Source organism: Phoenix dactylifera, chromosome 9 (assembly GCF_051530095.1).
Source record: "Phoenix dactylifera cultivar Ajwa chromosome 9, Ajwa_hap1_PhDact_Kaust_v1.1, whole genome shotgun sequence".
NCBI lineage: Eukaryota > Viridiplantae > Streptophyta > Magnoliopsida > Arecales > Arecaceae > Phoenix > Phoenix dactylifera.
Genome location: NC_143198.1, coordinates 33,300,792 through 33,321,737, shown reverse-complemented (window position 1 = coordinate 33,321,737; position 20,946 = coordinate 33,300,792). Strand labels below are relative to the sequence as shown.

The 20,946-nt window shown below is 42.1% G+C and overlaps 2 protein-coding genes across 2 annotated transcripts; both read right to left on the bottom strand.

Moving 5' to 3' along the window:
• Positions 1-1,072: 1,072 nt before the first annotated feature.
• Positions 1,073-11,358, bottom strand: LOC103721018 (serine/threonine protein phosphatase 2A 57 kDa regulatory subunit B' kappa isoform-like). Its single transcript, XM_039131301.3, has 3 exons — positions 10,917-11,358; positions 9,360-10,793; positions 1,073-1,639 (listed from the first exon to the last, which is right to left on the bottom strand). The coding sequence occupies exons 2-3, from the start codon at positions 10,518-10,520 to the stop codon at positions 1,271-1,273; spliced, it is 1,530 nt and encodes a 509-aa protein (XP_038987229.1). The 5' UTR covers positions 10,521-10,793; positions 10,917-11,358; the 3' UTR covers positions 1,073-1,270.
• Positions 11,359-16,095: 4,737 nt separating this feature from the next.
• LOC103721010 (auxin-responsive protein IAA1-like) lies at positions 16,096-20,234 on the bottom strand. The gene is made up of 5 exons (XM_008811032.6): positions 19,826-20,234; positions 19,214-19,395; positions 18,967-19,066; positions 16,665-16,726; positions 16,096-16,346 (listed from the first exon to the last, which is right to left on the bottom strand). Exons 1-5 carry the CDS (start codon positions 20,074-20,076, stop codon positions 16,309-16,311), a joined length of 633 nt encoding a protein of 210 aa, XP_008809254.3. The 5' UTR covers positions 20,077-20,234; the 3' UTR covers positions 16,096-16,308.
• Positions 20,235-20,946: the final 712 nt, after the last annotated feature.

The following is a 20,946-nucleotide window of genomic DNA, read 5'->3' as shown; positions in this document are numbered from 1 at the left end:
CTTCTTCCTTATTCTAATGTTCTTGCTACGAGAGGACTAGGACATGGCTATTGTTCCAGGTGTGGCAGAGAGACAATCCTGCATGCATTTTTTTTTTCATATCCCGTGGTCAAGCTTTTTGGTACACCGGCAGCTCACACTAATCTCACGTAAGCACTACCTTTAGAATCAAGAAACAAACTACTACACATAGATGGAGAAACAGATACAAAGCGGATCCAGAGAATCTCTCCAGAATGACCTTCTAGAACACATGCACAGCCTGAAAGACGTCACGCTCCTATAGCAGCTGCCGGAAGCAGATAGTCAAGAACTTCCGCCCCTTTTATAGAATCCACTCAATCATCTCCAATAAGTTCTCCAAAATAATGCTTCAGGCCTTCAGAACTCGCCTTGCATAGAAAATAGCCTCCCAAACGGCCCTTTGAGAAATAATTTTCTGAAGCTGCAAGTTCAGAATAACAGTCTACTTCCCGGCAGCCTTTTTCTTCTTTTTCTTTTAACGGAAATCTGGGATTTGACGAGACAAAGACCTGATAGTCAAGCTTCCCACATTACGTGTGAAGGAAACCAGGCTGCTGATTTCCTCCTAACAGGATTTGCTTGATCGATGACAGTGAAAGTATGAAGGCTTCGGCTTTTCCTGCTGGGTTTAATCATCCTGTCTTCTTTATGCATCTGGCACTTCCATCCTGAGAAATGTAACGGGGACCTTAGTTCCCTTAGCCTACCATATATAGAAGAGAAAAATTATTTGTACTTCCATTTATTCAGTGCTTAACCAACAAGTACAGAACATTACATTGAAAGCTCAAGGTGAAAATGAGCCTACTTTGCGTTTTTCCCCTCAATTCTAAAACAGCTAGCAACTGAACGGCCAGTCAAAAGGAAGTCCATCCCGATTACTCATAAACAAAAGCTTGTTTTGTCACGAAAAAAACACAACCAAAGTCACTGTAACAGACCCTAAAACTACAAGTCTCTCTCCCCGTGACATGGATTGAGCATATCTTAGTAGTGGCGATCAAAGAACCCAACAAGATGGGAATATGCGCACCTGGCACCATACTCATGGAGAAACATGCATCAATACAGATAAATAAGTACCAACACTATTACAACATGCCTTGCTTTCAGAGCAGCAAAAGATTCCCATGTAGTTACAATAATAAAACACCATAATACAAGAAATATATAAGGAAAACTTACTTGAGCCATTTGAATGCATTTTAAACTACCCTAATCTCTCCTTGCCCGTGCCACGTCATAATTATGTAAGAGTTGCAGCCATTGGAGGGGTCATAACAGGTCTCACCAGGACGGCTGTGTTTCCAGTCACTGGCCGAAAGGCGGCAGCAGTCTCCAGACGCTCCCAGGTCATCTTTCTTTTCTCCTCCACTGCCACTCTCCTCTCTTCCTCCTCCTTGAACTTCCTTTGGCAAGCCAAAAATAGCTCTTCGTCCATCTCAGAGAGCATCTTCCTAACATTCATTGTTAGATTCAGGACTGCTTGATTCCAGTGACTCCGGCTGTTTTTCTCTAAAGCTGGGAAGATAAGGGGCATGATAGCTTGCCGGTTTTGTGCTACCAGACTAATCACATGGTCGTTGTTCCACAAGAATAGAGCCCTTTCAGCAACCTGCGAAGTATTCTTTTATTCTTTTAAAGCAACTGATAGAAAATGAACATGAAGAATGATGATTGCATATGAAGGTATTGAACAACATGTTTGAATCCTCGCCACAAATTGGCATGACTTTGATTGACAACAACCAATCAGATTAGACTACATGTCAAGAAGGCTGTGGAGACACCTGACAACCATAGTCGCCAGATGCACATTCAGGAACAATTCCGCTAGAGCTAATGATTTGAAATTCAGAAGAAAAAAAATCCAGCTAATGGTGTTCTTGTGGTTGAGAAGTTAGTGATTATTTAAAGGGTCACAGGTTTGAATTTGAATCCCACCACGTTTTCCATTTTCTGGTCTTTTCTCTTTTTTGGCCGACAGGTTGATCTGAGTTGACCCGCCCAGGTCAAGCAGTTCAAGCATTTGACCCAAGTCAAAATGTTTTTTCAGAATCCATGGTTTCAAGGTGATCCGACCCACCCAGACTTTTGAGTGATAGACCAAGCGAGTCGATCTGAGTCACTAGACACTGCTTTACACAATGAGGTCGACCATCTTTGCAAAGTCAAACTAATCAGTCTAAAATAACTTGCTTGGCTCATTGCTTGAACAAGATTATTTTGGTCAACTAGGTAAACTTTTCAGAATAACAGCTTAAATTGGTTAGTTTCACCAAACAATATAATTACCAGACATAGGTCATTATTGCAAAATACTGAACAATTTGAAAGAGACTTTATAACTCACTTCATACCAGAAAGCTAAAAAAAAAAAAACAGAATTCTGTGGACTCAACTGTCATGCAACCCCACTTCATTACAAAGTGCAATTGTGCATGATCAGAAAACGCTGTACTTTGTACATTAAGAACTGAAAGCTCTATAACAGCATACAAGTCTTACCACACAAGAAAAAGCTACAGTGCCTAGATCTTACTAGTCCCAGATTTCATAGAGATCCAACATTCTCAGGCTTTCAAATGATTATTACATGTCAAAAACTTATTCCAAGAGCTTAAATCATCAAAGATATTACAAACAACTTAAATTTTTAATATTAGAAAGAAACACCACGACCACCAAGCAAAAAGGAATCCCACTAGTATTATTCTGATTCTGAGAATACATTCTTCAAACATCAAAAGAAAGAACTTTACATGGGAACAGCAACTGGCTATCATTTGCTCTAAACTAATAGCTTGAGAAGCATCGCACATTAGACAAATATGATTTCATTGTTAAAATGATGAGGACATCAGAGCCCTTCATCCAGATGATCCTGAGCCTCCGGATTGAGCCAGACGCATTTATTTGCATTTAGGAATTTATTTGTGGTTTATTTTATTTCTGAGTTTATTTGCATTTTAGGGCTTATTTGTGGTTTATTTGTGTTATTTGTGGGCTTATTAGGATTTATTGTTGTGTAAGGGGGTTTATGCAAGTTGTGTATTTGGGCCCTATATATAGGGAACTATTTTCATGATTAGGGTTTAATGAAGTGATTTGGAATTTCTTTCCCCCTACGTTCTTTTTTTCTCTTTTTCTCCTCTCCTCCTCTATTCTTCCTGCGTCTCTACAACCTCTTCTTCCTTTTCCCTCTCTTGTTCTTCCTTCTTCTCCTCTTTCCCCACACTTGTGCTGCATCAACTTGGTATCAGAGCAAGAGGCTTTGCCCCTGCTGCCAAAGCCACGGTCCCGTGTTTCCTCTTTTCCTTTCTCTCTCGGTTTTCACCAGCCCCCCTTCCCCTCTGTCGGTTTTCACCGGAGAAAAAAAAAAAAAAAAGAGAACAACCCCTCGATTTCAAAACAGAAGAAGGAAAAGAAGAAACCCTTCGGTGGTCTCCCCACCACCCGTCACCACACCCACGCCCACCCTCGCCGGCTGCTTCCTCTCCGCCACACCCTACCGCCAACATCGCCGCCGTGACTTTAGTTCATCGCTGGAGATCGTCGCAATCCCACGAAAGCGCCGCTGTGCCCGAGCTCTTTGTGTTGGTCACCGGCTAGCCGTGTCCGACCCTCGGAGGAGGTCACTGCCCCGTGGGTATCCGTAGCCGGCCGCCGCCCGTCGCTGCGAACCCCAGAGTCGCCACTGCGATCTCCATCCTGCCTCGCAGCCACCGCCACAAAATCCGGCGCATCCCCAACGAATCCGTCGGAGGTTGAAGACGGCCAGCTAAACGGGTAAGTCTCAGACCCGTTAGCCCGCCACACTAGCTCGGATCCGTTCCGAAAAAAAAAAAAGCAGCGCACGTGAGTTGCACATGCGGATGAACGGGTATCGGAGCGGGTTGCACCAGAAAATCCGGACCCGATAACCCGAACCTGTAATTCAAAAAAAAAAAGAAAAAAAAAAAGAAAAAAAAAGAGTAGCACGTGCCTTGCACGCGACAAAAAAAAAAAAAAGGAAAAATCCTTACCTCTGTCCGTCGTCTCGATCGGCCGCCGCTTCTTCTTCCGCCGTTGCCAAGCCGCATCACTGCGTCCGCCGTCGCTTCTCCGCCACCGCCTACGCCGCCGCCACTTCGCCGTCGCCACCGCCCGCTTAGCACGGCCCCACCGTCGCCGCAGCGCCGCCAAGCCGTGCGCCTCTTTCCCCGCGGCCGATCGCAGCATCGCCGCTGACCGTGAAGCGTCGCTCCACCCTAGCCGCCGCAGCCGTCGCCCCTCCGGCCTCGCCACCCCGCCGCCGTCGAGATCCGTCGCCAACCCACCTCCCATACTGCACCGCCCTCGCCGCCTCGCCGTTTCCGCCTCCGCTCGCACACAACGCCGCCCCACCTCAACGCGCCACCGTCGTCACCGCAGCTCTGCCGCCACCCGCCTGCCGCTTCGTCTGCGCCGCTGCCGGCCGTCCCCATTCCGAACCCCTGTCACCTTCCGCCGCCCCCCCCCCCCTTTTTCCCCTTATTCCTTTTCGTCTTCGGCCACTGCAGCTCAACCGAGCAACCCTCCATCGACCCCAGACAGGCCCCTTTTGGGCCCAAGTTTCGGGCCACCCCACCTCACGGGCCCAAGCCAGCAAGCCCTCATTACAGAGGCCTGATCCGATCTCACAAAATTCCAACAGGTCCACTCCCCGCCATTTTACAAGCCCAGCAGACTCACCAAGGTGCTGTGATCAGAACTAAATTGAAGCCAATTGAAGGGTCCATCAGCTGCAGCCGCGCACCAATCGTCATCCCAGCCCACGAGCACACAATTTTGGTCGACTACTTCACGACAGGTGATAGGTTTCCACTTTTCTTGGGCTTGTTCATTTAATTATGTTCTAGTTCTCTTGCATGATAGCCACATTTTGAAAACTTATATTGCTGTTATAATTCAGAACATTGAACCTTTCACTTCCGAACCCGTCCTCTTACCCTTTAAATCTTGACATTAAATTAGCACACCCTAGTAACAGGACGTTTCTCAACATTATTCGATCAGATTGATTTAGGATCAGAACAACTGTACTACTTGATTGCAATCTAATTTCTTAAATTGAATAATCTTAATCCTTAATTCTGAATAACCGAAGTAAAAATCAGCAACATTTAAATTTTAAGTTATTATTGTGGAGACTTGCTGATTTCTGAAATCATAGTAGATTGCATTAGTAGGTTGTCCTGCATCAAATTTGGTCCTACATCATAGTTATTAGGGTTTCATTAGTGACACTGCATTTCACATCATCACCTAGTGTCATCATTGCATGTCAACCTGTAGTGACATGGAGTACTATTTCAGTCAACCTAAAACCCCTGTAACTACCATGAATTCCGACATTTTGAGGTATATTAAGGAACAGATCGTTGCCATACGGACTGGATACAAAGAATTCGCACAAGAGATCCGTGAGCTCAGGCAAAATTCTAGGACCCCTACACCGCCAACCCCTGTTGCAGCCCAACCTAAAATCGGTTTGGTTGCACCACCTGTAACCCTTCCCCATTCTCTTGGGCACCAAACCCAATGCTCAATGTGTCAACAATTCGACCACATAGCATCCCAATGTCCTATTAGGACCTACCTGATTACTGAACCAGAAGTTAGGAGCCAAGAGGTCGAATATGTTGAAGAAGTCTATGAACCAAATATAGAAGACTATGAAGAAGACTTTGAAGACGAACCTATAGAATTAGATTTTGTCCAAAATGATTCCCAAAGGGAGACTATTGATCTAAATACAACCAAGTCATTTCACATCACTACTGTGGAAGAGGTAGTGACAGATATTGAGAGCCAGTCACCTGAATTGGCACTTGTAGCTAAAGATACCCATGTGAAGTCCAATCTTAAACATTCCCCTATAGTAGTTTCCTTTCTAGAGGAGTTTAATGATGTAGTCCCTGATGATCTTCCGGATGCACTTTCTCCGATGCGTGATATCCAACACGCAATTGATCTAGTTTTCGGAGTATTTTTGCCCAACCTTCAACATTATAGGCTCAACCCAAATGCATATGCTAGGACCTGGAGTTTAATATTACCGACAGTTGAGTTTGCATATAATAGTTCGGTTCATAAGTCCATAGGCATAAATCCGTTTGAGGTGGTGCATGATTACAAACCTAGGCAACCCATAGACCTGTTTTTCATGTCTCATCAGTATAGAGTCTTTGAGTCTGCACAATCAATTGCATCACATCCACATTCATCGCATCAAGAAATCAACAATTGCAGTCACTTTAATAACTTAAAATATAAATTCCTTGCTGATTTAACCAGACGTTATAATGAGTTAAGTGAAAGAGATTACGTCATGATAAGAATTAGGTTTGAACGACTTTCTTCGGAAACGTTTAAGAAATTGCAAACTTGTAGTGCAGAACCGTTCAAAATCTTAAAGACAACCAGTTCGTATGCATATGTTGTGGATCTTCCTGATGACTATGGGATTAGTGCGACATTTAATATTGAAGATTTAGTCCCATACAAAAAGTTAATATTCATGCCTTCTGACCCCTTTATTGATATACCTACCCATGTTGGACACCCTGACCTCTTACCTGCTGTTGAGCCACCACCTTCCAAATCTCATGCACGCAGAGAACAAATAGAACATATATTGGATGAGCAGGTTATTTCAACCAGGAATGGTAGTTACCAACGTTACCTTGTTCGGTGGAAAGGTCGACCAAAGTCTGATGTGACGTGGATTTCCAGAGCACAGTTGCAGCGCCTTGACCCCGATCTTTTGGAGCAGTACGACAGCCGGCCAGACTTGTACTCGACAGGGTCGAGTTTTTCTCACCCGAAAGGAGTTGATGGGGACATCAGAGCCCTTCATCCAGATGATCCTGAGCCTCCGGATTGAGCCAGACGCATTTATTTGCATTTAGGGATTTATTTGTGGTTTATTTTATTTCTGAGTTTATTTGCATTTTAGGGCTTATTTGTGGTTTATTTGTGTTATTTGTGGGCTTATTAGGATTTATTGTTGTGTAAGGGGGTTTATGCAAGTTGTGTATTTGGGCCCTATATATAGGGAACTATTTTCATGATTAGGGTTTAATGAAGTGATTTGGAATTTCTTTCCCCCTACGTTCTTTTTTTCTCTTTTTCTCCTCTCCTCCTCTATTCTTCCTGCGTCTCTACAACCTCTTCTTCCTTTTCCCTCTCTTGTTCTTCCTTCTTCTCCTCTTTCCCCACACTTGTGCTGCATCATAAAATCTTTCGGTGCATGAGAGCAAGCATGCTTATATCTGTGGATGTGTATGAGTTGTGAGTGTCTACATGTTCATTAGGAAGGAATAGGGAACTCTGCCACATCCATAGCCATAAAGCCTTATCCCTGTTATTTTGGTTGGCATCATTAAAACTGCTCTGCTAATCATTCTCTTGCAGCGTACACCTGATTCCATTTTATGCTTTTCTAGTTTTGTTCTACTTTTTTCACATAAGGTTAAGTGTCTTCCTGTATCTTGAACCTTCGAACAAACCTGAGATTCTCTCACTATGAAGAACACTCCCTAGAACTCCACCATAGTTGTACAGATATTTTAACTGGTTCTCCATAAATTTCCCCTTGGTTAGTAAAGTTTATACATTTCCTAGATTTAGCACTATGGAGATTATTCCTTACCAACTCAACCGATCAATCTTGCAACAAGTGATAAAACCAAATTTACACAGATAACTTTGGATAACATTTTTATATGACCATTTGTTCACCTTGGTTTAACCCGAACCTTCAACATAGAATCTAGCTCCTATTGGGCCTCCTTTGAACCTTGCTACGCATCTCATGACCATACCATCTCATTAATATTTATGTTTTCTATATTTTGCACTGTGATTGTATTACATCAACATGAACCAAACCAATATTGCAATATGTAAATAGAAAGATTTAAATGACACCTTGATTATTGTCATCCTTTTTATCTTGCTTGGCGACCTTCCCTTCTTCTACAATAACTAATGAAAATCTGCAGACCAATCATTTTTGCGTAACAAAAAGGTTATATGAGACATGACAGGCATCCATTTTACTTGTATCAGAAATAGAGATTGATAGCAACCACAAGCACTTCAATAGAAGAGAAGAAAGAACATGAGGTGACCAGGAAAAATACTAAAGACATAAAGGGTGGTTTGGTGCATTAGACTCCTGCTACTAAGGGCTATGGGGAGGGTCAAATATATGCATGCTGAGAGTCTATTTTCGTATTTCAAACTTGTGACACTCAAGTCACAATTAGAGCAAACTTTATTGTTGCACTAAGACTCGCCTTAAGGAGAAATACTAAATATATCCCATGAATTTTTCTTTCCTATGAAATTTTTTAAGGCTTGCTAATTAGATATCCTTTGTTTAATATGTTCCATCAGGTGCATTATAGAAACTACATAATCAGGATATAGAAAATGGACATAATATAAGAGACACAATCTGTCCAGACCTCTGTCTGCAGATAGAAAACAAGGTGCCGGATAATAGAGAGTATAAATGCAAGCAATTACCAATACAACTACGAAATAGAAATCATGTAACTACGAAAAACTCAAGGCAGCAAAAATTTCCAGACTACACTAAGTAAATAAGGATATTTGTCATACTCATTAGCGACTGATCTCATAACCATAACGACAGTAAACTACAAGCAAGCAAACCAGTATTTAGTTATTTCCATAAGCATAATCACTTAGACAAATACTTGAAAAAGCACAAACATTACAGAGCAATTACTCATAGGAGAGAAAAGCATCCATAACGGGAAATCCAGATTTAACAACCATAATGACAGTAAACTACAAGCAAGCAAACCAGCATTTAGTTATTTCCATAAGCAGAATCACTTAGACAAATACTTGAAAAAGCACAAACATTACAGAGCAATTACTCGTAGGAGAGAAGCATCCATAACGGGAAATCCAGATTCAGATATGCAATTAATATCTTTGTGGCGGAGGTATTTGGGAAGAATAAAAATGTTATCTTTTACTAATGGTTACTCCTTCAACAGCTTAGAATGTAATTATAATGGAGAGCCTATCATATGGAATTCTCATGCACACCAGCAGAACAGCAGTTTTACTTTCATTGCAATAAAAAGGTAGCCAGCATGACGACAGGGGGTGATAAAAGATATTACCAGCAACTTAAAGTAACCAAAAAAAAAGTTAAAAATTCAGATATGTTTAAAAAATCAAATTGCCCATCCTTTTCCTTTTCTATATGAAGGCATCTACATATTGAAAGACAACATAAACACCAAAAACGAAGAAGACCAAAGAATTACCTGGAAGTGCGAACTGTTGACACAATAGCCAATTCTCCGGAACAATGGGACCATACACTTTTGGAACTCCACCATATTGGTTATTTCCAGAACCTCTTCCAACTCGCTCAAAAACATTACCTCTTTCTGACTATTCGTCACAGGCCAATACTTCAGCAACCCCCTTATCACCGAGCTCGCCAACTTTGGCTCTTTCTCTAGGAACTGTGTCACACAGTATGTCAACTGTTGAAGATAAACACCTACTGATTTTGGTTTGTGCAAAGGAATAAGAACTTTCCAGAGAAAAATTTTGTGCTCCTCCTTCAGAGGCAACGCAAATCCACTAACCACACTCCCAAAAACTTCCAGCAACTCAGCAATCCCATTATGCCGGTCTGTCTCGAACACAAACCTATAGAATATATTGCTTACCACCTTACGGATGAAAGGACGATGGACCATGAATTTGCCATAAATCCTATGTAAGATTGTTTTCAAGCAATCCCTTTCTCTTGGATCCTCCGAATCAAAGAGCCCGAGCAATCTCAAGATAAACGAATGATCTATGTACTTTTTCCCCATCTTTGCATCAAGGGAGGAGGACGCAATGAATTTTAGAAGCAATTCATACACAAGTTGCAGATGGGACCAAGCAGGGTCGAATGTTGGCTCCTCTTCTTCGGTCTCCCCACCACTCGAAGAGTTGGTTCGGTAATTTGGGGGGAAAACCCTAAATAAATTAATGGCAAACATCCTACAACTGGCAGAGATCATTGGCTCAGTGAACCGAGGGGTCCCAGAATTGACGAAATCAACAAGATCTAGTAGGGTCAGCCGCTTCATATCTTTCTCAGCGGAGTTCTTGTTTGGATCAGAGAAATCAAGAACAGCGGAGCAGAGATTCAGCTTACTGATGAAAAGGTTCTGTTTTTCGTTGTTTGGGACATCTTTGAATGACAGGAGAGGCTCAATCCCAGCAACGACGCTGGATGGAAAGACAGCAGAAGACATCCGCTTAACAGTGGTTGATCGGCCTGGCCCGGCATTCCCACTGCTCGCCCGCTGGATGGAGTTGCCAGAAGAGGAGGCATTGCTGCCGGAGTGGTTATGTGCGGAATCTAAAGAAGAATCAGATTTCGAAGACTTCCGGGGTAATTTACTAAGGAATTGCTTCCACATGGTGGCAAGATTGGGAGGAGAACGCTCAGATCCAGTTCAAGGGCATGTTCAAGATTGCAAGCACCGAGTTTAAACCCAAGATTCCGGTCCAGCCAGATCCTATTTAATATGGCGACATAATAGGAAACAAAAACCAGCGACCGCGACAACAAAGCTCGGACTGTATTCAGATATAGGGAGAAATTTTGAGGAAAGGCAAAAAAACAAGCGGGGAAACCTAGAATCCGGTCGATCCGGTCGTCGAAGGGAGATCGATGACGGAAAAAGCCTAGCCTAGTATTCCATTCAAGGAAAAAAGATGAGACTTTTACCCAAAAAAAAAAAGAAATGGAAACAAACACCAAGATCTTGATAATGGTGGCGAGATCAGAGAGGAGAAACGAAACAACTTTTTACCTTTTAAACAAGATTGTCGACAGAAACCCCAAGAACTGCAACAAAGAATCCAGGCTCGACGCAAGAAACACTAGATTCCAGCAATGGCTGGAAGCCCAGCCGAGAAAGCAAGAAGGCGAAAATAAAAGAAACCCAAGATCTCGAGCGAAAAACCGAGAGAACTCAAAGTACCCTCCACAAACCCTAGGAATCGTGGCGGGAGACGGATCCGAGGCTTCCGAGTTCGAAATAAAGAATCCGAGGAAGAAATCCCGATCGGCAGCGATGGACTCAGGAGGCAGCGATGGATTCCAACGAGCATTCAAGGGATCGGAGCTGGCTGCGGTCGCTCCCGACCACTGCCATAGGATTAGATCTTGAGGGTTCCCCGAGAGAGAGAGAGAGAGAGAGAGAGAGAGAGAGAGCCCAAGATTTTGGATTAAACTAAATAGAAATAGTGTTCGGCGAATCCCAAATTAAAGTTCAGAACAGATAGCGACGCTGGGCTCTAACGCCCGCCGGCGCCGGCGTGGAAGATCTGGACCGTTGGGACGTCCGCGAGCGGGGCGTGATACCATTAACAGAAGCCAACGGTTTTAACTAGCGTGTACCATCGCATTTCATCTGGTGTTACGGATGAGAGAAACTGGACCGTCGATCTCGAAAGCGGGAGATTGGGGTCCACGGAAATGACGTGATGTGATTGCCATGGCCCACCGGAAGCTTTGGAAGGTGGGGGTGTTCGTTTTGTTATATGTAACCGCAAGCACGACAAAAGCTGGATCGCCCTTCCGTGCTCGAGATGGCGGAGTAGGTGAATGGTGTTAAAGTGTTCCGGAGGATGGTTGGAAATAAATGGAGGAATATTTAATCATACACCTTCTTTTCTAGAGGGGATTGATTGATGGATCACCGACCGACATGCTGTCTGATTTGATTGGACGATGCAGCCGGGCAGGTTTAAAAATTAATTAGCATTTCCCGATATTAAAAAATAAGCTGATTTGATGAACATATGGACGACGATATCACTGGCAATATATTTTGTTTGAGCTACTTCATGTCCTTTATATTTTTTTAAATAAAAAATATATTTTGCTTGAAAACAATTCTAAAGCAATATATAATACACCCACCTTCCCTAACCATCATGACAGAAAAGTTGAGGATTTGGATGTTTAAGAATATGATTACCGTAACTAGCATTATCATCAAGTAGTCAAATTTTGACATATAACTATAATGATGCAATCTTTACCAAATCCATAACCCTAGAAGTCTAGAACCTAGCAGTCACAAATTAAGACCATAGTTTTTAGGAGTTCCCACGGGGATCTAGGGAGAAAACGATGAGAACTTAGGAATGGAATCGAGCTATCAAAAGAAAAGTTTGGAAACCAAATTTTAATATCCAACCAAATTACTGAGCTGGTAAAATGTTCTGTATTGGTAAAAATACAAATATTTTATCACTTCAAAGACCAAAATAAATTAAAAGTTGAAGTACTCGTACCGGAATCCACGAAAGCTTTTCGAAAAGAAAGGGAAAAATCATTTAGGAATTCAGGACTTTTCAGAAAGGATAAACAATATCCTGAAGTTGTCGAGCAGCTGTTTGCTTAGATTTGCAGCCTGGTGCTTGATACATGATTGTGGATTAGTTGATTAACTTACGGGAACCATGGTTGTTAACACTGTTTCCTTAGCAACTCAAGTTTCAGCAACTCTAACATTATTTTCTTAAAACCAAAAACCTCAGCGATGCTTAAGCCTTTTTCACGACAAATTGGATAAAATTGCGGTCATGACAAACCAGTAGAAATCACACCAAGAAGGTTCTGTACAAGCAAAGACCGTTAGTTGCTATGTTTTTCTACTTGTTATCCACAAGAATGGAAGAAAAGAAAGAAGACAATCTTCAGCATGCCCTCAGCAATTTTTACAGCCATATATCCTACCAATAAGATTCTGTATAAGAAAGGATGAGTACCTGCATTTTTCTCTTCTTGTTGTCCACCGAAAGGACAAAAAAAAAAAAAAAAGGTGAAAGAAGGAAAAATAAGCAATAGTACTTGTTCTCGACAATTTTTACAAAGTTCTTTGGCAGTCCCCCGTCCCCCCTCATTTTTTGAAAGAAGGAAATCTAATTGATGCACAAGAATCACGGGAATCTTATTTCTCGAAGAACATTGCATAATATCCTTCTCCAATCCCAACCTTCTCCATCTTGGGTTGGAGTTTTTCAACTCTCCCGCTCAAAAAACACGAGGGGTCCGGCCCATGTGGTTTCACAGAGGGCCGTGCGCAAGGGTCCCCAAAGGCAGGCCTCGTAATTATTGCTCTTGCCGACATCATACAGCGATGGGGATCTGGGAAATCTTAAAGCCCCAGCACAAGTCAAAAACCATGACGTTGCGATGGACACAGATGGAAGCCACCCCGTGCAATTGGGGCAGTGTTAAAATATTTTAAAAAGTATTTTTTTATTCTATCACATTATGTAAATACCAAATTTAATCGTGCGGAGGTTCTATATAAAAAATAATAATATAGACTAATATAATAATATGCTAACAAACAAAAAAAAAAAAAAAGTTAGTACAAATTATGTGATCTCTAAAATTACTCTAATAAGATCATGCTAACGAAAAAAATAATACTGACCGATACATAATCATACTAACAAAAAAAATATTATAGGTTGATATAGATTACTATATGAGCTCTAAAATTGTTGAGGAAAATACAAGTCATCCCAAAACACTTGATTAAAAGTACCCGACCTCGAACAACCAACTTCGGGCGCCCGACCTCAGACGACCAACCTCGGGCGCCCGACCTCGGACAACCGACCTGGCGCCTAACCCCGGACGACCGACCTAGCGCCTGACTTCGGACGACCTGGCGCCCCACCAGGCGCCCAACCCGAGACTCTCAACTTTGGAACATCCGACCTAGAGAGCACCTGATCTCTGAAGGCATCCGATCTTCGGAGGCCGGACCTCATCCACCGCTCGCTACTGTCATATCCTCCTACGGCCTGATTTGAGACCACACCTTGGGCGGCTTACTCAACAATTAATGCGCATGGCCTCTGCAGGCATCTGGCTTACTCAACAATTAATGCTTATAGTCTCTGCAGACCTCCGGTTTACTCAATGATTAATGCGCATGGCTCATGCCGTCTACGGATCTCCAGTCCTCCACGACAAGTCAGCTCGGCTACGTTCAGTCGGCCGCGACAACTCCCTGATTCCGACCTCATCCTCTACGACAAGGCATTAATTCACGTGATCGTGCACCGACTCACGCGACGTGCTCAGTCGTACGGCAACCTGGTCCCGTCGCATCAAAGGTAACCCAGCACCCCACTATAAAAGGAGAACCCCCCTACCATGGGGGGGAGGGAAACTCTGGACATATTGTTTCTACACATATTTCCCCTCTAACTTAAGCATCGGAGGGCCGGCGCCGGAAATCCCGGCCACCGGTTTTTTGCAGGTCTCCCGGAGGACACCGCCCGCCGACGAACCGCCGCCACCCGCAGCCCGCCGATTCTCGCCGGAGCTCCGCCTCCTTAGCCCAGTGGTCGCTCCCGGGTCCAAATTCCAGCAACAAAAATTATGCTAATATTCCCTCTCAAACTCAAGATGGCACTACAGGTGCCAACTTGAGTTTGGAAACTAGATCATAAATATATCTAGAAACTGACGTAGTAGATTAAGAGCTGAAATAACAGCTCAGAAGCTGATGAGATAGATTATAAGCTGATATAGTAGCTTAAAGGCTGACATTGTAGTAGATCAAGAACTGACATGGTAGTATAGAGCCTAATGTAGCAAAGTAGGAGTTGATATAGCAACTCTTAATTTGACATGGTAGACTAATATGTTAAACTGATGTAACAATACAAAATTAGATATGATAGAACAGAAGTTGAAATAGCAGCTTAGAAACTGATGTAGCAAATCAGGAAGCTAGCGCAACAAACTGATATGTTTGTCAATGCTGACGCAGTAGACTGACGTACTAGACTAATATATCCACTAATATGATTAACTAACATAGCGAACAGATATGTCTATCAGTGTGCCTGACTGACATGATAGACTGACGTATCGACTGATATGGCTGATTGACTTACCTGATGATGTGGTAGTAAGAAGACACATAGAAGATGGCAGTTGCATCGAGAACAGAGCTCAGAGAAAAGATAACCGAAAGTCGACAATCCTCGTAGACGAAGGCATCATAGAAAAGAAGTAAAAGACCTTAAACTAGATAGTGAAGAAGTCGGAAGCAGCAAATAAAACTAGAGATGGAAAGGATCCGAGCAACGGTTAGGAGAGACCAAAGATCTAAAGTGAGAAAAAAAGTGGTGGAGAAGAACTACAGAATTGTTAGAAAATAAAATTTTTTCGAATGTTAATCTACTGAAAATAGAGGATATACATATCAACTAATGAGATTAATGTTGATTCGCTAGAAAATAGAAGATCTGCAAAAAATCCACCAAAACATAGAAAATTTTTGGGCGTTGATTCGCCACAGCAAAGGCTGAAGAAATAGTGACAGTAGATTAGATGATGGCCCTGATACCATGTTAAAATATTTGCAAAAAAAGAAAGAAATAAGAAAAAAGAAAAGAGAGAAAAATAATTTTATTTTTTTTGTTTCATCACATTCGGTAGATCTCATGGATCATATATACTCATGTACAGACTCTATATAAAAATAATAATATAAACTAATATAAAATTATGTTAACAAAAAAAAATATTTGGTGGTACAAATTGTTATGTCATCTCTAAAATCACTTTAACAAAATCATGCTAACAAAAAAAAATATTGACCGATATTAATAAAAAAATATTATATGTTGATACTGATTGTGATCCTAAAATTATACTAACAAGTAGAAAAGTCAAAGATGTGCCATTGAGCAACAGTAGTTACCAATCACCGAAACACTTACATAATAAGGCAAGTTTCGGCTCACATTTTTAACCATGTAGCCATAATGAGCTACCAAAACCAAAGAACAGAGACTGATGCGTTTCATCAAGTGAGACCTCAAGAGTTGTTCAATAACAGTTCTTGGAGCAGCAACATGGTATTATATGGATTCATCGCTTAGGAATATATTCCAAATTCTCCAGTATTCTAAACTTTAGCTATTCAAGAATTGCAGAAGGAAAGATTTAGCTGGACTACGTTCTTAAACTTGCTCTTATTGATCACAAAGCAAATTGTAATGTATATTCTTATATTCTCTTCAAGCCAAAAAAACAATTACAGAAAGTACAGCAGCTCTTATTTCTACTCTCCATGACACAGGACTTGAGGAAAACCAAGAGGACAAGAAACAATCCCTGTACATGATCATATCATCAGAAGATGCTCCAGCTCCCATTCACTTTGTGTTTGTGGATCCCTGAGGGGTCCTTGGAGCTGCATTCATCACAAGCAAATCAATGAACAAAGTACATGGCCAAATTATAAAATAGCATCTTACTACAATGCGTTTGATACAAGGAAACCAAGATTATCGTAAAAATCGCATTGCAGAGAAAATCTCTGATACAGGTATTGTAGTTAACAACACTAAATTGAGAGCATGAGAAGTCAACCATCTACGTGCACTACTCTGTATGAGACAACATAAACTCAAAGTTCAAAAGGGACAAGTAAGCCAACAATTTTACAGCGACGAAATTTTAAATAAGAAAGGAAATAAAAGGTATTCATTTAACAGAACAACAGAATTACCTAAATCGACAGCTTCGGAGCTTTTCATCAACCGAAGACGCTTGCATGATGCAACAAACATTCTGTAATTAAAAAACATGAGTTAGAATCGCTCAATTATGCAGCATTAAAACCCTAAGAACTCATTTGGTTCAAAGGAAAAGGAGGAAAGTTTGGTCAACGGAAAAAATAAAGAAAGACCTCTTATTTGGTTAGAATTTTCAAAGAAGAGAGATAAGAAAATAGGATTCCCATGAGAATAAAATTTCCATGTTTTATGAGAAAGAAAAATCCATGAGGGACAAAGAAAAACTACTTACCCACCGGTTGAAAATTGGAATCTTTTTTTTCCAAAACTACCCTTAATCCAATAAAACTCACAGATAAAATATTTTCCTTTATTAAGAGTATAATAAATATTTCGCACAATTTTTTCAGAAAGTAGATACTCAACCAAATATAAACCAATTTGGAATGTAATATGCCAAAATCATTTCAGGCATCATATTCCTACAAATCAGCTTCTCAGAAAAAAATATTCCGGTGAGGACAAATTCTTTTTGCAAACCAAACGAGTCCTAAAAGACCATGATGCTTCGAAGTTAATATCTTTATATATACTTGTCTGTGAGAGAGCACTTTGTTTCTTACAAAAAGGAGTGGCCCTTCCTTCCAAGGTGAACTACAGAAACTGCATTACCTAAAGATCAGAGGACGACGTGTTCATAATTTTCGTGCAACATATACCCTTATTATTTCAAGAGACATTTTAGATTTCAGATAAACACAAAAGAGGGACACTTTGGAAGAACTGCTACATGCATGGTTCAACCGTGAAAGCCTCACATGTAGATGATTGTTAAAACCAGATACAATACAGTAATGTGTTGCTTTTCACATTTGCTCATGCAACAAGAGTTTACGGGAATTGGAATCCAAAACCGATCGTGCTCTACCATGTTCTCTATATTATCGAATTTATGATGTTCTCTAAAATTTTTAAACCAGAGGTAAATAGACAGACAGCCATTTATGATTTATCTCCCAGAGTAACTCATAAAATGGCCCTTGTATCACATTAAATACTTAAATTGCATGCAATAATCAGATAACACATTTGCATTTCACCATATTTTGTTTACGATGTCAATATTGGCCAACGAATCGGGTATTGAATAAGAGAATTCGACTAAATTTTGGCAATTAAGCATCAAATCAAAAACCTATCATATTGTTTAAAAGAGGTCTATAACAGTTTAAAATTTTGAAACAAGGAAATTAAACACGTGCAGATTCGGAAAGCAAAATACAAGTGGTAAGTTGAGCTGGCGTAGATGGGGATGACTTATTGAATTATTACATCAATAATATGAACTACCAATCTAGGGAAACAAACCTAGCATGTGGCCGAAAACTTCGAGTTGGAAAAGACTGACCAAGAAAGAACCCATTAATCTACCTTTGAAAAGACTTCTAGTTGGTAAGAAAACTTCTAGTTGGAAAAGACTGATCAATAATATGAACTACCAACTGCCGGACCGATGGTAACTCAAAAAAGAAAGAACTTTGACTTAGCATATAAACACCTATAAAAGCAAGTATCCTATCAGCCTGAGGCAGGCTTTACGAGTCCAAGTCTCTCATTGGTTCTCATCCAAGCCCTCAAAATTGTGCTGGCAAATCACCCAAGAGGCTTCCTCCAAAAGCATTTGCACTTTTATGCTAAAATCATCCACGTTGTGCCCAAGTTATACTCATGGACCCTACTTGCCATCCAAAGAATCTTGTCCCTTGGAATAGAATTGGATCACAAAAGTTTCAGATAATCTTTTATGTTCCAGATTCTAAGAGGAGCATGTCCACTTCACTTCCCCTGGTTGCACTCTATATGTAGAGACGGCACTCTCATCGATCCTTCCATCTTCTCCAGTAAAATGGATCTAAAGTACCAGTAAAATGGATCTAAAGCAATTCACTCCAAGAATCACCAGTCCCTCGACTGGATTCTGACTCATCCTCCACTACAATTGGATTCCATGTACGCACTTTTTTCCTCAGCCGACCAAATTCTGAAACTGTTGAACAATCACAAACTACGAAAGCAAAAAACCATAACAACAGTTCGGATATTTTGATGATCACAAGCTGCGCACTAGTGATGATAATTTTGTTTCTTGATATAATTAGATCGTTTAAGTATCAATCAATTCAAGATTGCAAGTCGATAGCATCGCCCCGGTTCATGCATCTAGAAATCACGACTCTTTTCTTCTTACTACTACTATAAAGCAGATTAGATCGAAAGAGGAGGGTGGGCGCTTACTTCCAGGGGACGTCCCCCACGAGCATCCAGTCGCCGTCCTTGTCCTCGTAGGTGGGCACGTACTCCATCCCGTTCACAGGATCCACAAGCCTCTTGTTACCTGCCATAGAAAAAGACCAGGCTACCCTCGTCAGAAAACGACCGCAGAAGAGGCAGATTCGTCCAAACAAGGAAAGAAAAGGCCAGGATTCGGCCATCATCAAGCAAGGGATAGAGATGGAGATGGGAGGAAGAAGAGGGGACGTACGGACGGTGAAGCAGGAGAACATGTCCTCGAGGGCGGTCAAGAGCTGCTGGTAGCCTCCGTACATCTCGAGGTCAACCTTCCGAAGATAGGGGGCGCCGTCGACGGCCACCTTCACGTAGGTGCAGCTCTTCAACGCGTTCTTCCGGAACGACCTCACCGGCGGCCACCCCACCACCTGGGCTCTATTTTATTTTTTTTTGGGAGTTCAGAAAAATTTGCAAAGCATTAGATTTGATGCAAAATGACCAATATTACCCTTGCGACAAGGTAACTAGTTAGTGACTTGGTGTTTATGCCCAACCCATTTCATATTCTCTTTAAAAGGAAAGGGCATTCTCGTCAATTCGTCCAAGTTGACCTCCTAATTGACGACATTCCCCTTCCGAAATAATACATGGACAATCGAGTTAAACTGTTGCGTATAGATTCCCAATTCTGTAAGGGGTAAAACCGTCCGAAAAGGATGCTTCTACGGTCTTCGACCAATTTTTTTCCTCTTTCTATGGTAGATTTGGACGAAAGTAATAAGAGCCAGCGCACTCTCCGGAAACAAAGAAATGCACAGCGGGGCAAAAATGTCATTTATCCGAAGAGAGGGAGCCATGTACTTACTTGGCCGCTGGGGGCCTGCCGGCGCCGGAGACGGGGCCGTCGGAGGAGTCGGTGGATCGATCGCCGAGATCTGTGGCGCACGTCTCGCCCCCGAGGCTGAGATCCACGGTCTCCGCGAAACCCCGCTTCCTCTCCGGCTCCGATCCGCCGATCCTGGACCCACCGGGCAGGCCCAGCTTCAGCTCCGTCTCCTCGTAGTCCAGCCCCGACACTTCCGACTCCGTCGAGCTCTTTCTCGTGTCCGTCGACATCTTCCCCACCGCCGAGGGGTGAAGGGTTTCGTCTCTACTCTCTAAGGTAGGTTAGGGTGTCTTCTTCCTTCTTTCCCTCCCGTCTGGCCGTCTCTTCCTCTATATCTGTTGGCTCTGGCTTCCTCCGATCCCTTATAGATGGATGTATGGATGGGGACGAATGGGAAATGGGGCGAGGGCCAGGGAGATAGCGACACGTGGGGGAGAGGAAGGGAAAGGAAGCGGACAGGGGGAGCGTGTGCCTAGGGGAATCCGGACGGGCTTTTAATTTTGGCTGTGGACCCTCCCCTGTCGGCTCGAGCTGTCCCCCCCCGGTTCCCCGGCTTGGCTCTCTTTGGATTCGGTTACCACTCTGAACAGCGGCGGAAAGGAGGTTCTGCGGCTGCAGCGTCTCCTGACCGTCTGATCATCGGCGACGGAAAAGGAAGCGTCGGACAAACTGCGCGCGGTGCTGTGATCCATACTTAACGCACACGGGAATTTTCACGGCTGAGATTTGGATTCCAGAAACTCAAATTCGTGCGCAGGGTAATGCAGGGGAGCCATCATGCGTGGGTGGCGACCAGAGCCCATGGAAACTATTTTTTCAGAAAAAAAAACATTATTTTATAGATACGACGTGGGATGGGAAGAAAAAAAAAAACATGGGAAAAATAAAATATCTAGACATGTCCCATGCATAATTTCATCAAAGAAATTCATAGTACATAATAAAATACATGAAAACATCAATATAGTCAGGAATTGATACAATACACGAGGAATGGTTAAATTCTGAGCTACCAAAGCGGTATTAACTAGCTTGAAAAAGAAAAAAAAAAGATTATATGATGTTTAAAGGATTCTTCTTTATTTGGCATTAAGAGAAAT